At 31.7% G+C, this 18,636-nt stretch overlaps 1 protein-coding gene across 2 annotated transcripts; it reads left to right on the forward strand.

Annotated features, from left to right (window-relative positions):
* The first annotated feature begins 1,343 nt into the window (after nucleotides 1-1,343).
* On the forward strand, nucleotides 1,344-7,002 carry LOC106769030 (G-box-binding factor 1). 2 transcript variants are annotated; one of them, XM_014654475.2, is made up of 12 exons: nucleotides 1,344-1,669; nucleotides 3,726-3,852; nucleotides 3,954-4,001; nucleotides 4,101-4,190; nucleotides 4,274-4,363; nucleotides 4,527-4,693; nucleotides 4,798-4,855; nucleotides 5,074-5,122; nucleotides 5,204-5,406; nucleotides 6,100-6,177; nucleotides 6,362-6,487; nucleotides 6,607-7,002. In XM_014654475.2, exons 2-12 carry the CDS (start codon nucleotides 3,796-3,798, stop codon nucleotides 6,655-6,657), a joined length of 1,017 nt encoding a protein of 338 aa, XP_014509961.1. In that variant the 5' UTR covers nucleotides 1,344-1,669; nucleotides 3,726-3,795; the 3' UTR covers nucleotides 6,658-7,002. The 2 variants fall into 2 exon arrangements, with proteins under 2 accessions (XP_014509961.1, XP_014509963.1); XM_014654477.1 differs by lacking the exon at nucleotides 1,344-1,669 and adding an exon at nucleotides 1,735-1,901.
* The last annotated feature ends 11,634 nt before the right edge of the window (nucleotides 7,003-18,636 follow it).

Genomic DNA, 18,636 nt, shown 5'->3' on the forward strand with positions numbered 1-18,636 from the left:
AGCAAATAAAGTTTAAAAAATTTGATAAAAAAGACTAAAACCATAAAGGACTAAATTGTACTATAGTTTGAAAGAGGGACTAAACACAAAAACGGCTAATAGTTGGGGGACGAAAAAAATATATATATATATATATATATATATATATATATATATATATATATATATATATATTTTGTGATTTTATTTTGAAATGTGTAAAATATTTTATTTTTTATTTTTTTGCGGGTATCCATAGATACCTGCAAGTTTTAAAATACTCATGGATATTTTTTAAATGGATACCTGACAGGTAGCGAGTCAGATAATGGATAGAATTTTATTCGACGGATCGGGTTGCAGGTAAACATTATCCATGTCCGACCCAACCAGTTGTCATCCCTAATTATTGCAATACAATGAAATTTGTTAAACATTATTGAATTGTATTCTTTAATTCTCTATTGAAGTAAGTAGATACATAAGTAATTATACAATGTTTATTTATAAGTTTACTAGAGTAAATATTTTTTATATAAATAAATAAATTTTATAGATTTTCTTAATCGTAATAAAAATACTTAAAGTTCTTTTTATTTTATGATTTTCAATTTTACCTTGTAATAAAGACAAGTTTAAAGAAACTAAAACCGAACAATACAAATATAAATGATAATATAATATATAGTGCCGTTTTAAATAAAAAATAAAAATACAATTTTTCCTAAGATAAAAGTTAATTTTTTATTAAAATATAAATGATTTGAAACAATAAAAGAAATAAAATGAATGAAATTATAACCATTGATATCCCCGAGACATTTGGTTTTTGCGTATGATAACATCTGTTTTTCTTCTCTCTCTTCATAAATGAAAAACTACGGTTAGCAAAAATGTTTCATTGAATTGGAAGGAGTAAGTTGTAATATAAAAAATGAGAACATCTAGTATTTATTATTTATATTTACCAGTAAATGTGATACAATATAAAAAATACATTATCAAATATCGGTACTCGGAGAACCATTTAAATCAACTATAATCCCAACAGATAAGAAAAGGGTAAATTACCATTCAATCCCCATCTCGAGCACAGGGAAGAAGGTTGTTTTTTTTAATTGAATTTAAAATTTGAGTGGAAAAAGAAATTGATATAGTAATAATAAATAAATAAAAAATATTAAAAAAAGTTATCCAGAAAAGCACTTAGTTGTCAGATGAGTCATCGCGAAAGTTGCAATGTCTCAAACCTAATCCAGTGAGACGCGGACACCCCACAGCTGTAACCCTATTCTCCGCACGTGTCACGCCAGAAGCCCTAAACCCAATCCAACTCACTGGTTGGTTTCAGTTTCAATTTTCACATTCCGCTGGTAGAACCCACGTGCCCACTCCACACCTTCCTCCTTTTCTCTTTCGAGTTTCCAACGCAACAACAGCCACAGGAGTTGTTGAAAATAACAAACATTTACTGTTGTTTACCCTTCTACCTTCTCAGACGCACGCCACAACAAACACCTTCTCTTCTCAGACACAACACTAAAAAACCTTTGCAACACCTCATTTTCTGTTTTCCCATAATACAACTGTAACTACATCAAACCAAAAGCCTACTGTTAAATTATTCACTTCAAATTTCAAATCCACCTGGACTTCCACCTCATCGCTTCTCTCAACGCCATGAAAATAGGTCAGGTTCTTTCTCTTCTCTCTAGCCCCTTCTCAATTTTATTATCAATTCCAATTGCTCCAAGATCCGTGCTCAAACTTTCTTCTTTGCTTTACTAGTATTCTTCTATTTATGTGTCCCACTGTCTTTGGCTTTTTACCATTACACAATGCTCTCTCACTTTATTTTCTTTTTTCTTATTGTTATTTCGGGTTGCTTTCTCGTCTCACCTTTCAGAGAATTCCAATTTTCTGTTACGTCTTTTCCTGCTTGTTTCTTGATTCTCATACTTTGTTTGGTTTTGTTTCTACTATTTAGTTTGTTTTTTCCTTAGTTCTTTAAATATCCCGAGGAACCTGAATTGTTTTTGTTTGATGTTATTGCTAGCTAAGGAAAGTAATTTTTGGTGTGTGTCTGTGTCTGTGGCATTATCTTAAACAGCAACACGATTGTTCAAAGGAGTTGCTTGGTGCTAATGCTTATGCTTGCTTAGATTTTCAACCAAATCTCTGATTTCAGAAAGATTTAATTTGATACATGGGGTTAAGTTTTGGTTTCGTTTGCGGATCTAGAAAACAGAGGGAATTATCATGTAGTGTAAAAATATAGCACCATCTCATGAATTAGAGGGAGGGCAGAAGGGAAATTTTACCTTTGTTTGATTAGGTTTAGTGAAGATAAAGAATAGGACTTACAAAATAAATAAATTGTATAGCTGAGAAGGATATTTCATAATTTTTTGTGTTGAGCTGTATTGCTTCCATTTCATCATTTGAAAGTAATAGATTGGTCCAATAAACTAAGGGCATTGTCAAAGTAGATATATGGAAAATATAGTGTAATAAAATTCCCTTTTTAATCTGTGGCATCTAACAAAGTACTCAAGAATTGCAATTGCATATATTTGATTTGAATAAACCTCTTTAAAGGACCTAAAACGCAATTGATACATTAAATGACCTAAAACACAATCGTCACTTTGGTAAACCTGACATAATACTGAATAGCACGCAATAGCATAGAAGTGGAGAGGCCTTGGACTGATCTGAGATTCAAATATCGGCGATTGCAGCTGCACTTGTGCCCGAAACAGTGGCTTTTTGTGTGCTATAGAGGGGTTTCCATGATATATATAGCCTTCAAATTCCCATTTTGACCCCTGGAATACCCCTTGAATCCTGTTGTCCGGATAAATGTTCCACAAATTACCTCTTTTTGCCCTGTGTTTCCACACGCTTTAGAAGTGTTTTTTTTTTTCATGTGCTGTGTTAGTTTTTCTTCCTTTATATATCAGTTCATATTGTAACAGTTTTTATGTAATTTGTTATGCTCTTTTTCTAAATTCAAGTGTTATCTTTCATTAGTATGTTGTTATTGCTTGTAGATTGATGGTGGTTGTATGTGTAAACTTATAGTGGGACTTGATATGTGTGACACATACCCTTTATAGTTTGTATTATAAAATTAAAAATAATGGTCATCACACATCCTTCTATAGAATTTTCAAAGTTGGCTGCATCATTGTCTGAGATTGATTACCAGGATTCTAAATTCACATATCTGAAATTGTACTTATGAATATACAAACACATCAATTTTTGCATGACATAATTATGTTATCCTTGTGTCTCTACTGCTTTATGCTCCATTCAAGGTTAGTTTTTTAGTATTTATTCATTGTACTAATTTTCTGATAGTTGATGGTTACAAGAGCATTAGTTTATCCAAGTTAGAAATGGCTGCTTGGGGTTTGACTACAGGAGAGAATTTGTGAATTGGTAGAGGGAAATAAAAAAAAAAAAAATCCAAACTTCATCAATTGAAGAGTGGGAGTCTGGTTACTCCGTAATGATGATGTAAATTCCATTTGTAAAAGAAATGTGTAATTAAATATTTCTTTGGTGAATGAAGCACACGAAATAATATTTTAAACACATTTACATTATAATTTTGCAGTAGATTTGATAGCTTCTGCTATTTAGTGTCAGTGGTTTTGGCTTATAATTTATATTTTTTGTATTCAGTGTGTGTTTTCTGACATAGGAATCTATTCAACTTGATCTTTTGAACTCCACAGATATCAGCATTTGATCATAGGTCCTTTTTTGTTTTTGTGGCTGAGAGGAACTGATTCCAAACTATTCTATATGGGGGCTGGGGAAGAGAGCACAACTAAACCTCCAAAGTCATCTTCATCAGTTCAGGTCTTTACCCAACTATCTTCCTGCTCTTTTTTTTTTTTTTTTTTTTTTTTTTGCCTCTCCTTCCTCTTGTGTCTCCTTATCTTCTCTGTTTACACTAACAGGAGACACCAACAGTGCCTGCATATCCTGATTGGTCAAGCTCCATGCAGGTAGGAATATATGTTAAATAGATTCATCAGCTTTCACTTCTGCTGAAGCACTTCTGCAGATAAATTATGTTGATATCTAATGCATTTGCTTTTTACTAGGCCTATTATTCTCCTGGAGCCACTCCACCCCCCTTTTTTGCCTCAACTGTTGCTTCCCCAACTCCCCATCCCTTTTTATGGGGAAGCCAGGTAAATCTAGTAAATCATTTGGGATATATGCAATTATACTTTATGGAAGAGAATCTTCGTTTACAATTTTGTTATTTTTCCAGCATCCCTTGATGCCGCCATATGGGACTCCAGTCCCATATCCAGCTTTATATCCTCCTGGGAGTATCTATCCTCATCCAAGCATGGCAGTGGTAAACCACTTTTTCACACTCTAATCCCTGGAATGCCTCTATGCCTGACCAGAAAAGGATGAATTTTTATCTGTTTGTAGGCAACTATTTTCACTACTTTACTATAGATGGGCATTTTAATTCATAATCTATCTTTTTTTGTTGGTTTTAATCATATTGCTAGACTCCGAGTGCTATCCAGCAAAGTACGGAGATTGAAGGGAAGGGAGCTGATGGAAAGGATCGAGACTCGTCCAAAAAATTGAAAGGAACTTCTGCAAATACAGGTTCCAAAGCAGGAGAGAGTGGAAAGGCAGGCTCAGGTTCAGGCAATGATGGCATGTCGCAAAGGTTTGGCAAACAACTGAATGAACTAATTAATTTAGATCTTTTCTATTTCTTTCTCTTCAATATACATTTTTAAAATGAATTTCTATTAAAAAAATATGAAACAGTGGTGAAAGTGGTTCGGAGGGTTCATCAAATGCCAGTGATGAGAATACTAACCAACAGGTAAATAACAGATTACCATTAGTAAATGTGCTTTCACTTGTTTTTGTAAATAATCACCGTGCTAAAATATAAACAAGCCCTGTTTTTCTTTTGCAATCACTTGGCTTTGTTATTTTGATGTTCACAGCAAAAGTCTGAATGGTTTAGTTAACAGCTTGTTGATTTTTCTCTAAACTGTTTTTGGCTCTTTTTTTTTTTTTTCTGATGTTTCTCCACAGGAATCAGCTACAAACAAGAAGGGAAGCTTTGACCTGATGCTTGTGGATGGTATTCATCACCTCCATTCATGATTATCTTTTTTTCCTTCTCAATTGCTGAGATGAGTTATCGTTTCCATTAACTTTTCAGGAGCCAATGCCCAGAACAATTCTGCGGGTGCCATTTCTCAATCTTCTGTGCCTGGAAAGCCTGTTGTCTCAATGCCAGCTACTAATCTTAATATTGGAATGGACTTATGGAACCCCTCATCTGGTGGTGCAGAAGCTGCAAAAATGAGACATAATCAATCCGGTGCCCCAGGAGTTGTTGCCCTTGGTGAACAATGGATACAAGTATGAGTCGTACAGTTGTTTTGCTAATCATGTTTTGCTTTTTGTGGTGAACAAATAAACATTCCTTTACATATAATAATATATTTGAAAAGCAATTTTTTGTTGATACTGTACATCATGTTCCTAGGTATGGTCACTCAATACTAGGAGGATTTTGAAGGAAGGAAAAAAGTCCTTAAAGTTAATAGATTGTGTTGCCTAGATTATCTTTTGTTTGAACTTGATTAGTTGGTTTTAGGCTAAACAACACTTTGGGTCCTTCTACTATTGCCAAAAATTTGTTTTTGATCATTTTTTATCATGTGCAAATTTGGCCACCTATTAATATAGTGCAATTCTGGTTTATCTAATTATTCAATATTCAATGTTTGTGTTGAAGTTATACTCTCCTGGGCTACCATATTAGCAGTTTCATGCTGATGTGGTGGCACTCATGCGTTGTCATGTCAACATGTCTATGAAATATTAGACATCAAGTTGGTAGATGGCCCAAAATTGTAAAATAGTAGAGATCAAGTCTGTGCAAAAAAATTAGGAGGACCAAAGTAGAACCTCAACACTACAGTGTTAAAAAGGTGTAATTTGCTTTTATTAGTCTAACTACTGTAAGAGTATATCCTCAAAAAGAAAAGAAAAACTAAAGTAAGAGTATAATAGTAAAATATTTTTAATGGATATGCTTGATTTTGGTAGGATGAACGTGAGCTGAAAAGACAGAAGAGGAAACAGTCGAACAGAGAGTCAGCTAGGAGGTCAAGGTTACGCAAGCAGGTAACTTTCATCTAATATCTATTTCATGCACCCTTGTTACTGGTGAAGATTAGAAGTATTTTCAATTGCTTCATACTTAGAGGCTAGAAGCTATATTATTTGACTATGCAGATTCTTTCATACTACCATTTTACAACTTAACAGAGAATAACGACGTGTTTTGCATGTTTTTTGTACTAACCAGGCTGAGTGCGAAGACTTACAAAAGAGGGTGGAGACACTGGGAAGTGAGAATCGAAAACTCAGAGAAGAGCTTCAGAGACTTTCTGAAGAATGCGAGAAGCTTACATCTGAAAATAATTCAATCAAGGTATAGATTTTTCTTACCATTCTTCCTTCTCGAGTCCTTTACCTTTTGCAGTTTATAGATTTGACATGTCTCAACTCACGACATCAAATTTATCTTTTGAAAATAATTGCTTTAAACAGGAAGAGTTGGAACGGATGTGTGGGCCAGAAGCAGTTGCTGACCTTGGATGAACCATCGACATGTTCATCGGTGTAGTGTTTGATGGTAACGACAAAATTTGATAGTTTCTTAATTAAGACGAATCTGCAGCTGGAATTTTCTTATGAATGGCCCGGTCTCTTAATTGAGAATAGGATATAATGTTTTTCCTTGTTATACTAATTTATATCATTAACCCTCAATTGTAATTGCCCCTATGATTTTACATGTCATTTGTTTGTAATATTTACAAACCAGTACCGTAGAATAGACAAATGTAGGCTACTTGAGCTCTTCTGTTCAGAACATAGTTTTGCAACTCGTGTTGAGAGTCTTGCTTCAACTTTTGAAATCTTCATTACTTCACTTTAGAGTCACTTTTTGTTCGATACTATTCATGTTCTTGTGTTAAGCTGATTGAAGAATGTTATAACCCTGTCAAAACTACATCCCTTCTCGCCGAAATTTTACTTCCTGAGGGATTTTCAGGTAGGAATATTGTTTTGACATCCATATGCTATAACTCAAGATTAAGCTCAATAACATGTCTGTTAGAATCTTTATGGATTTGTGTATTTCTGTATTTAACTCATGACAAATAGTCTACACTAGCTGACCATAAAAAGTTAAATGGTATGTTTATCAATCTCTGCCATAATGCTTCTTTCTCGGCTTGAAATTTTTTATCAACTCATTCTTTTGAGCATTTGTTATTGTATATTTTTTATTTCTAACACTCCAAAATCCTTAAGCGTAGAGATTAAACATCTATGTCAAACTTAACAATACTTCAAATATAATGGAAATATAACGAGAGAAATTAATTTGTTCTTTAAGATTTTTCTCTGCTAAAGTATTCAACTTATCAAATATTGTAAAACATTATTAGATAAAACATGAAATAAAAGAGAGAAAAGTTTATTAAAACCAGATCTAAATAATTTTAAAACATTAAAACTGAGATCAAAGTTTAATATAATCAAAATACAATATTTTTTATATTGTTCTATCTCTAACTTATTATTGTCATACGTAATATATTTACCTAACCTTTATAGCGTCTTAGTTGAGTATATTAGTATTTTTACCTGTGCAACGCACAATTCTTTTTGTTAAAGTGGAATTTATTTTTTATTAATAAAAATAATTTTCATTACATAAAAGATATAAGATTGATGTGATATTTATTGTATAATAATTTATTTGATTTAAAAAATGAATCAGTGTTGATTTAAATTCAAATGTATTGTAAATATTTAATTACAATTTAATAAAAAATTATCATATCTATGAATTAAATTATATGTATTTTTAAATAAATAAATAAATATATATATATATATATATATATATAGAGAGAGAGAGAGAGAGAGAGAGAGAGAGAATATATTTATGCATTATATTATAAAGAAAATAATAAAAAATTGAATTAATATTATGGATACTAATATTTTAAATACAGTAATTTAAGTCAAATATAACTTCATAAATTAAATAAAAATGTTATACATTACACAAATTTATTTTTATATATTTTATATAAAAAAAACTGAGAACTATAGCATTAAATTAATTAAAAAAATGAAGTACAATAAAAGAAATAATTAAAATAAAATAAAATTGGATGATATATAATAATGATTACTAAAATTCAGCACAAATTATTAAAATTAAAATATTAAGTAAATTTAATTCAGTAAAATAAATTATCATACATAATTATTAAGAAATAGAATAATAAGATTAACAATACCTAATAGAATCAAATTATTGAAGAAAAAAAAAAGTAAGACGCCTTTATAATGGATAACGTTATCTTGTTATTACACACATAGCTCCAAGCTGAAGCTCTTGACATTCTATCTTGTTAAGCAGCTCTTGGATAGATTTTGTTCCTCGTACAGAAGAAACAAACATATGTAGACTAAACCACAAAATAGATAGTTTCCACTGGTTTTGGATTAAAAGAAAGAACATGGTACTTTTTCATTTTTGTTTCGTTTATATATTCAGTTTAGAGAAGAGAGGGAGGGATAAAAACATTATTAGGTAATTTAAGATATTGATAAATGTACTAAACCACATAATTAATAATTAATAAAGTGAAAAGTTTATATATATATTTTTTTTAAATAGACTTTTGTTTGTTTAAAAAACTATGATTAATTATTAAGGCTAAACATTTTAAAATAATGAAAGGACTGGATTTTAAATAAGATAAATATAAAATTATGCGGTAAAGATTTCATCAGAGTTAAATTTCATGTTCCAATTCAATGTAATACTACTAAAAATATACTTCAAATTTATACTATATTAATTATATAACAATCTAACATGCCTTAATTCCTTAAAGACAAACCTAGACCTTACTAATAAAACCTCTAATCCCTTATGTAATGTTAACAAAAGTTTTTTATTAAATTCATATGTTTAAATTGATTAATTGATAAAGGTTTAAACTTATTTCCCAATAATTAAATACCAACAAATAAATCAATTACGCAATTAAGAACAAGAATAAAATACTATACCCAATGGAAAAAAAGTATATTAAATAACATAAATCACAGAAAGTGGAGATACATTCCATTCAATCCTAATTAATAAAAGAATTAGTTACTCATACATATTCTAAGCATTAAAAAAGAGATAGATGATGAAACTTATGATGATGATAAATGTTTCGAGCATGAGTCTTTGTTGTCTCTCCTATAGGGTTAGCTCCCTATTCTCCAAAAGACAATTTTTAATTTTATGACGCATTCTATTTAATGATTTTCGTAAAACACAGGTGGTTGGATGAATCAGAATTGTTGGACGACTTGACTTCTCTAATTGGACGGCGTAATCTTGCTCGCTAAGCGAAGTGGGCCGAAATGACTAGCCTGAAAATTATACTTGAATGATAATCCTTGATATATTCTTCAATCTTCCTTAAACCTTATTATGAACACCAACGTTTTAAAAGATAATAATTATAAGATTGAAAATACTTTTATGAGAGTTATTGTGTTTATTGTGTATTTTTTTTATGCGAATAAGTTGTATTCATATATACACTAGTACAAAAAGAACTCATAATATCACCAGTTAAAATTCGATATTAAGAATAAGTGGTGACATTTTTGAAAAAATTTCGTTTGGCATCAGATCCCTCACAACAAACATTAATTAACAATGTGACGTCCACCCTAGGGTCAATAGATGTTAAATAACTTTGGACTACCCCATGTCTGACTTCTTTTAACGTTTGTTGTCCTAGGACTGACGTCAAATTAGTGATTGACGTCTACTGTGAGGGGTCTAAGTTAACTTAACTTTTAAAATTTTAGAATCAGCATTAACACCTTCGTTTTTCTTCCTCTTGTTTGCGTGAAACCTTCCACCAAAATGCAATGATATCAAACTTGTAGGAGTAAGTTTTTCAACCATTTCACTCCATTTTGTTATAGTGATGCTCATTTTGGCTCAAACTTTCATTCTTTTTTATTGCATTTCGCACTAAGCTTGGTGTTTTAATTCACTAGCCATTGCAAAGTATTCAACTATAAAATAGTGGTCACAAATTTAGGGTTGTGAAGATTTGGTAGTAAAAAAATTCAAACAGTCATAACTTTTGCAATGAACTTCATATTGAGATGTTCCAAAAATGAAAGTTATTGCAAATGGTATGACAAACACATTGGCCAATACCCAAAGGAGATTGGGGTTATAAAATTTTCAAAAATCCATTGTTTAAAGTATGCTTTTTTTTTAGTATTTTTCATCCATTTTTCTATACTTTACACTTTTAGATACTCACTCTATTTCTAAATTTTTGAAAATTTTATTGATTTATTCTTGTATTATATATTATTTTCCATGATTTTAGTGAAAGAAAATATTGACATTTTGAAAAAAAAAAACCCACAAAATCCATTGTTTGTTGTCACTAAACACATTTATAAAATTAACATTACATAAAGTTATCAATAGGATGCAATTTTTTTTTTAAAGTATACTGATATTTTAAGAACTTTGAGAGTCAAATTATTTTTCAAGGTACCTCCACTTATGAGATCAAGACCTTGAGATTCAGATCGAGACCTCGAGATCCTGTAAACGATCATGAATTAAAGACTTTCATATTACAAGATTAATTAAAAAAAAAAATACATGATCTTATATAAAGATTATCTCAACCATGTGAGAACATTGTGATTTACAATTGAAGTACAATATGAAGAAAAAAAATCATTTACCCAATCAATGTACCAAAGACAAAAATCAACTTATTTGTATCACAGGTGCATCTACTAAGAAAACCACATGATTGGCTAATAATGTCACAGAAAATATAATGCATATCTTAGTTTAGTCAAGTTAATCCGATAACATTAATGGTTGCACTACTTATATAAAAATAGAAAATGATCGTGGTTGTGTAGAGTGTCCTTGTGATTTCTCATTTTTGTAGCTATCCACTTAGAATTTATTTTGTGTCAAATGGAAATACACCTATATATCGATCACTGAATCTTAGTTAGGAAGATACCTGCCATTGTTTTTTAACGTAATTAATTCCACTAAAAAAATATAAGCTAAATTAACCATTTACAAGCATACCACATATGAAGAGAAGCTCGAACTATATTATTATTACTATCAATATAATTATAATAACATTCAAAACAAAAATATTACTAATATTATCAACTAAAATATCTCCATCTTCTTCTCAATTCTAATTACGTAATGCTCCATCATCATTAGACTAAGATAATGTCATTTATCAATTCAACCATTCATTTATCATCCATACCTATATGTCACAATATAAAGTGAGCATGAAACAAATATGGCTAAGATCCTAGCGCCATGTTGCTATTTTTCTCTATCTGGGTCCACTTGAGAGTTGTCCTGAATAAACATGGCAACAGGGATTAATAATGGAGGGAGACAAGGGATTACAATGGTTTTAAGAAAATACAGATTAGAATGGTTTTAATTAGTGGCAATGCAATTATTCAATTGTAATTTTTAATTTTACACGTGCAAATATGTTTTCTTGGCTGTTGTTCCAGCCATATTTCAATCATTATTCCATCTTCTTTTATTTCCACATTTTTTATTGGATCGGGCATTCAAATAATCCTTACTCCTCACCATGACGCGTCTCTAGAATATTTGTAATTAAGGGTCAAAAACTTCAAATAGTTATAATTGTAAGTAAATTATATTGAATAACGAAAACAACAATGATTGAAAATTTACTTATCATCAGTGTAGGAAAGGAATATGATAGCGACTACTTTTTTTTACACTTATTAAAAAATTTTAATCAAAATATATTTAGACGAGGTAAAAGAAATTTAACCTTAATTAATAACTGAAGAAAAAAAATCATAATTTTATATCTAATCGAATTAGTAAACCCAACAAAATATTAAAAAAATTGAGTTTTAACGATGATTTTTTTAAGAACGACATCCATAAACTCTTAAAGTCTAAAATAAATAAAAATGTCATAGATCCTTAAACGATCATAATATTTGACCATATTATATATCGATTTAGAATAGAAAAAATTTCCAACATATGCTGGCTATTCCTTCTAGATTTAAAAATAAATTGTTTTCTATTATTCGTTAATTTATTTTGTTTTTTTTTTCAAACTTTACAAAAATATTTCACATACTTATACTTTGAATTTTGATTTAAATTTTTTTATAGGAGCTTTTCATGGTATTTTGGTACTTTGAACAAATTTCCAAGTCATTTGAAGTTCTTTTGAATATATATTCAATTTTACCCTATGATGTATGAACAACAAACGAGCTCAAAAAACGAAAACGAAAGTTCATGAAAACAAAACTAACTATGAAGGTTTAGTGTCAAAATAGTCTGTTGTGTCGATAAGGGAAAATTGTAATTGTTCAAAATGAAAGAGTACCTGTACACAAACCTAATCGGTCAAAACAAAATAAAATCGTCCATAAAGTAGTTAATCAACGAGCATTCATTGAAAGCTTTTTCGTATAAGGGGTTTGAAGAGAAGAAGAAGAAGCAAAGTGAAAGTGAAGAAGAATTGTGCAAGAGGAGACTCTGTTATTTCACGAAATATAACCCTAGGAACACATATTACCTCGGTTATTCTATTAACCGAAGCAATAAGAACTCTATGGCCTCAGTTCTACTAAGAATCGATGCCTAAAGCCTTCCAAAAAAATAAACAATAATATTTTTAGTGAAAATTTTGAAATTTGTTTCAAACTTTATGCCTTGGTTCGCGGTATAACTGAAGCATAAATATTTTATGCCACCGGTTTTCAAAACAACCCAGGTCTTAGAGTTGTCCATAGGGCTGCTAATTGAAAAGACAACAACGTCAGCACCCTATGGCAACAGAAAACCAAGGCCAAAGGTCATTTCCAGAAAGCTTGTCAGTTCAAAAGTCAATTTGCAATGGGAATGCCATGACCTTATTGCACTAATTTTGTAGAGAACTGAGGCCAAAAGTCCTATCCAGAAAACTTGTCGGTTGAAAAGTCTTAAATTGTCAGTTTCACTGCGACAACATGTCTATAGAGAACCGAGACCATAAGTCTTATACATAAAGCTTATCAGTTGAAAAGTCTTCGATTGTCAATTTCGCAAGACTCTATGATAATAGATGTGAAAATAACCAATGCCAAAAGTATATTATGATTTTGGTTTTTTTTTTTTGTGAACTAATACCTATATCTTTGCAAAAATTTCAAAAATATTGTGTTTTTTTATGCTTCGATTTCGTAAGAACTAAGAATCTTAAATGTTTTTTTTTTACCAGTGGATATTCAATATTCTTATGTTGATAAAAAAACATTAATATTTTCATATTTAAATACTGATTTTCTATGCTACTTACATGTTGTACTTATAAATTATTGGTATATGCGTTTAAGATATTCATAAAGGTAAATACAAAAATAATATAATTTTTAGGAATACAAAGGCCGATGTAGAAGAGAATTTTTTTTCTTCTACTCAACTAAAGATCTGGCTATGGTAGAAAGGTAGTTTGTAGGTTAGGAAATATTGATAGATCACATGAAATTGTGGAACGAAACAACGAACAATACTCTTGCTCAGGAAATCTTGGGACGATAAAAGATCATTTACACTGAATACACAGATAAGGTTTTTTACTCTTTTTCTGTAATTATGTGAGATTGACACTAAGACAAGTTTGTAAAGGACAATTACATTATGAAAACATATAAAAACTAAGATTATATTCATTTATCACCAGTGAAAATTATACTTTTTATAGCGATTTTTTATACCGGTTAAAATATACCAGTTATAAAAAGTGATACAATGGCAATTTCGTAAATAAAGGAAACTTTTCTACACCAGTTATAATAAAATCAGATATGAAAAGTAATAGAGTGGCATAATCGTAAATAACACAAATAACTTTACATCGGTGTATCGTAAACAGTTATAAAAAATCCTTTGTCTTACATCTGTTATCCTTAAAACCGGTTTAAATTATATTAAATATTCTTTATTTTTTCGGCAGCTCTACTTTTTTTTTCTATGCAACTTTTTTTTCGTACTCCTTTTCTTGGTTGTCTGTCTGTTTGTTTTCCCTCCTTTCTTCCCCCTTCCTCCGGTTTCTCTCTTGCAGCTCCAAGTTATTTCATTCTCCTACCATTGTTTCTTCTTCTTTCTCCTGCCATTGTTCTCGTTAGTTGCTATTATTGAAGTTGTCAAAGTTGTTGGATGAAGCTATTGGTCGGCATTTGAAGTTGTTCATCGTGGTTGAAGTTATCGGCTGTGGTAGGTTAAACCCTTGCGGTGGTGTGCCGTCGGCAAGTGATCTGTCGTGGTGAGTACATTTGTATACTGATAATTCTTCTCTGACCGTGTAATTTTCTATTTCGCTTGTATCATTGTGAGCAAAATAATTGTGTGCAAAATACTGATGCTGTTGCGGACATCTGTTTCGTTGTTTTAGATGTTGTTTGGCTGAGGAAGGGTGCAAATGCATATTTTAGATCTAAGCTAGGGTCTTCGTGACTGTTCCAAATTATTGGATTTTCTTCCAGTTGGATGAAAAGTTGCGATCGAGGTCGTAGCCGTTAGCGGCCGCCGGGAAGGGGAAGTATGAGATGTCACAGGTGGTGGAGGTGACGATAGTGGGTGGCAGTGTTGTATATGGGAGAAATAAAATAGGAAGAAAATGGAAAGAGAGGAAGGGGCCGGGGCAAGAAATGAGAGACGCTGCCATTAAAGAACCCTCTCGTAACACGATGGCGTAGGGTCCAAGATTTCCACCATCAACTCAGCAACCTGTATAATTGCAACTTGCAAAAACAGGCATTTCTAGCTTAAGTTAGAGTTTCAAAAGATTAAAGCAGATGATAATAATACATATATGAGAGGAAATAAACATATGCAACATAAATTCCTTCCTCAGAATTTGGTTTTAGTGCTTACGAGAGAGATAGAAACAACAGCCAACTCAGTTATTGTGTCCTCGTGATCATAGGCTTTGATGATCATACCATTCATTTTGATTACTGGGGAAGGGTTGGAGGAGGGAAGAAAAAGAAGAGTGTCTTTGATGATGGTGTTGTTGTGTTGAAATAAGTTGAGTTGAGAATGGTATGGTCTGCAATTGTGAGCCCATTCACTGTAACCCATCTTAATTTGTCAAGTTGACAGGGAAGGACGGGACGGGACAGCCTTTTCTTTTTTTTCTCTTACACTTTTTCACATTTTTCTATCTTTTCTTTTCAAATCAATTTATCTACGTCTAAACTTAAATGTCAACTCTTATCTTCTTAAATACTTTCTCAAATAACAAAATTATTATTTAGCTAACTTTTTCAAAATATTAAATATTAATTATCTAAGTTTTAAGGTTTTATAATATGAAGATTCTTATTTTAAATAACTTTTTATTGTTCAGAGTAAACCACAAGAGAAACAAATATGATAGTGAGCTACTACTGAAAAGATTAAAAATTGAATACTATAATATTACATCTCCTCGATTTGAAGCATGAGATGAATAGGGGAACATGTCCTGAAACCGTACCGGTGAACAGGTGGGATAGATGTACATTGTTTTTATTAGGACCAAAACCCCTTCTCACTTTCACCTTATTACCACTTAACCACCTAAAAGACCTACCAAATCAGACGACACGTGTCAACATATCACGTGTCTCACACGTGTGCAAAGCCCTGTGGTTTCTTCAAAGTTCTTTATTATTTTTACTAGTAAAAAATTGTTTCTTTTAATACCCTCCAAAATCTTTAACAACATCTCCATTATTTTATTTGAATAATAACTTCAGCAGAAACTCACATAAATTTAACATTACATGTTAAATATAGGTTCCTTATCCTTGTCNGTAGAGTTTATGTATTTAGATTTATGACAATGTTGTTATAGTGTTTTTATTTATTTTAATAAATATTTTTCTTCCTTGTATACTAGATAGATGAATTTAATTATTAAAACGAGGGAAAAGGAATGATAAGAGTGCTTTACGGAACATATATAGTAAAAGAGAAAGGAGGAGGTTATTTCTGTATTGGGTTTTAATGAAGAAACTAAATTCTTCTTTATTTTGGCTAACAATTTGGCGGCAGGTTCTTCATCATTACACTGCACCTTCTCTACCATTGACTTTGTCTTCAAAGTCATTCAATTATCTGCTCTTCTGTCATTGTTAGGTCATATATATATATATATATATATATATATATATATATATATATATATATATATATATATATATATATGCAAGTAATTAGTTTATGCATCGCTTTATGTATAAGTTAAAGCGATTGGTAAATTTGACTCTCGTTTCTCTTGATAACAATTAACACCTTATTATATGGGATAACTCTTCCCAATCAAAAACTCCCATTTCTCTTGCTCTTGTCGTAAATTTGACGTTGTAAAGGTGATTGTTTTTACAGTTAACAATGGATCGGAGTTGGATAAATTTGATACGCACAACAAATGAATATGAGAGTGGAGTAGAACAATTTCTTGAATTTGCAAAGATGAATGTTCCTGACAATAACGNAAGATTCTACTGTCCATGTGTTAATTGTTTGAATGAGCGAAAACTACCAACTGAAGTTATTCGAGAGCATGTTTTATGTGATGGATTCCTAAAGAGCTATACAAAGTGGATATGGCATGGTGAATTAATAGACATGCCAAGTGCACATGACTCTCAAGTAGAAGTAGAAGAAGTTGATTTAGAGATGGGTGATCGATTAGAGGACATGATATGTGATGTTGGACATGATTCCTTCCAACGTGCTCATATGTATGATAGCTTATGCAGTGATGCAGAAAAACCTTTATATCCAGAGTGCACTAAGTATACTCGATTGTCAGCTGTGTTAAAATTGTTCAATGTGAAGGCAAGAAATGGGTGGACTGATAAAAGCTTCACAGAGTTGCTTGAGTTGTTGAGTGACATGCTTCCTGAAGGTAACACATTGCCAACACGCAATTATGATGCGAAGAAGATATTGTGTCCCATGGGTATGGAGTATAAAAAAATTCATGCATGCCCAAATAATTGTATTTTGTACAAGAGCGAGTTTGCTAAGTTACATCAATGTCCACAATGTGGGGTATCACGATACAAACAAAAAGAGGATGAGTCTGAATCTGATAGTAAGGGTCCTCCTGCAAAAGTCTTATGGTATCTTCCTCTTGTTCCACGGTTGAAACGCTTGTTCAGTAACCCAAACGATGCAAAACTCATGAGATGGCATGCAGATGGACGTATAAAAGATGGGAATTTGAGGCATCCAGCAGATGCAACACAGTGGAAGAATATTGATTCCATGTTCCCTAATTTCTGTAAAGATTCAAGGAACATTAGGTTTGGACTTGCTACAGATGGAATGAATCCATATGGCAACTTGAGCAGTAAGCATAGCTCGTGGCCTGTGATGTTAGTGATTTACAATTTACCTCCATGGTTGTGCATGAAACGCAAATATGTGATGTTATCCTTGATGATCTCGGGTCCAAGACAACCAGGAAACGACATTGATGTCTATTTAGCCCCATTAGTTGAAGATTTAAAGATGTTATGGGAGGAAGGTGTTGATATGTTTGATGGGTACATTGGTGATTCATTCAAGTTGCATGCCATGGTATTTTGTACTATCAACGACTTTCCCGCTTATGGTAATTTAAGTGGCTATAGCACTAAGGGTCATAAAGCATGCCCTATATGTGAAGAAGGAACATGTCATCGTCAATTACAACATGGAAGGAAAACAGTATACCTTGGACATCGAAGGTTTCTTAGTACAAATCATCCATATCGTAAATTAAAGAAAGCATTTAATGGGTGTCAAGAAAATGAATTAGCTCCAATGGCTTTAAGTGGATCACAAGTATATGAACGTGTGAAGGACATTGGGGTTGTTCTTGGAAAGACACAAAAAAAAGACACTTCAAGCAACATATGGAAGAAAAAGTCAATTTTCTTTGATCTCCCATATTGGAGGGTGCTTGATGTCAGACATTGTTTAGATGTTATGCATGTAGAGAAAAATGTCTGTGATAGTATTATCGGAACACTCCTCAATATTCAAGGGAAAACGAAAGATGGACTCAATGCTCGCTTGGACCTGGTTGAAATGGGTATAAGAGAACAATTAGCTCCAATATCACATGGTAAGCGGACATACTTGCCTCCAGCATGTCATACATTGTGTAAACAAGAGAAAAGGAGTTTTTGTGAGTTTTTACAAGGTGTGAAAGTTCCACTGGGTTACTCTTCTAATTTTAAACGAGTTGTATCCATGAAAGATCATAAATTAGTTGGGTTAAAATCTCATGATTGTCATGTATTGATGCAACAACTACTACCAGTGGCTATTCGGGGCATATTGCCTAAGAATGTTAGATGCACATTAACAAGATTATGCTTCTTTTTCAATGCAATATGTAGTAAAGTTATTAATATTGAGAAGTTGGATCAACTAGAAAA

Source organism: Vigna radiata, chromosome 7 (genome assembly GCF_000741045.1).
Source record: "Vigna radiata var. radiata cultivar VC1973A chromosome 7, Vradiata_ver6, whole genome shotgun sequence".
Classification (NCBI taxonomy): Eukaryota; Viridiplantae; Streptophyta; class Magnoliopsida; order Fabales; family Fabaceae; genus Vigna; species Vigna radiata.

Coding starts and splice junctions, on each gene's coding strand:
- LOC106769030 (XM_014654475.2), top strand. CDS start 3,796: ATGGGGGCTGGGGAAGAGAGCACAACTAAACCTCCAAAGTCATCTTCA. Junction 4,856..5,073: donor ATGAGAATACTAACCAACAG/GTAAATAACAGA, acceptor GTTTCTCCACAG/GAATCAGCTACAAACAAGAA. Junction 5,407..6,099: donor TTGGTGAACAATGGATACAA/GTATGAGTCGTA, acceptor TGATTTTGGTAG/GATGAACGTGAGCTGAAAAG.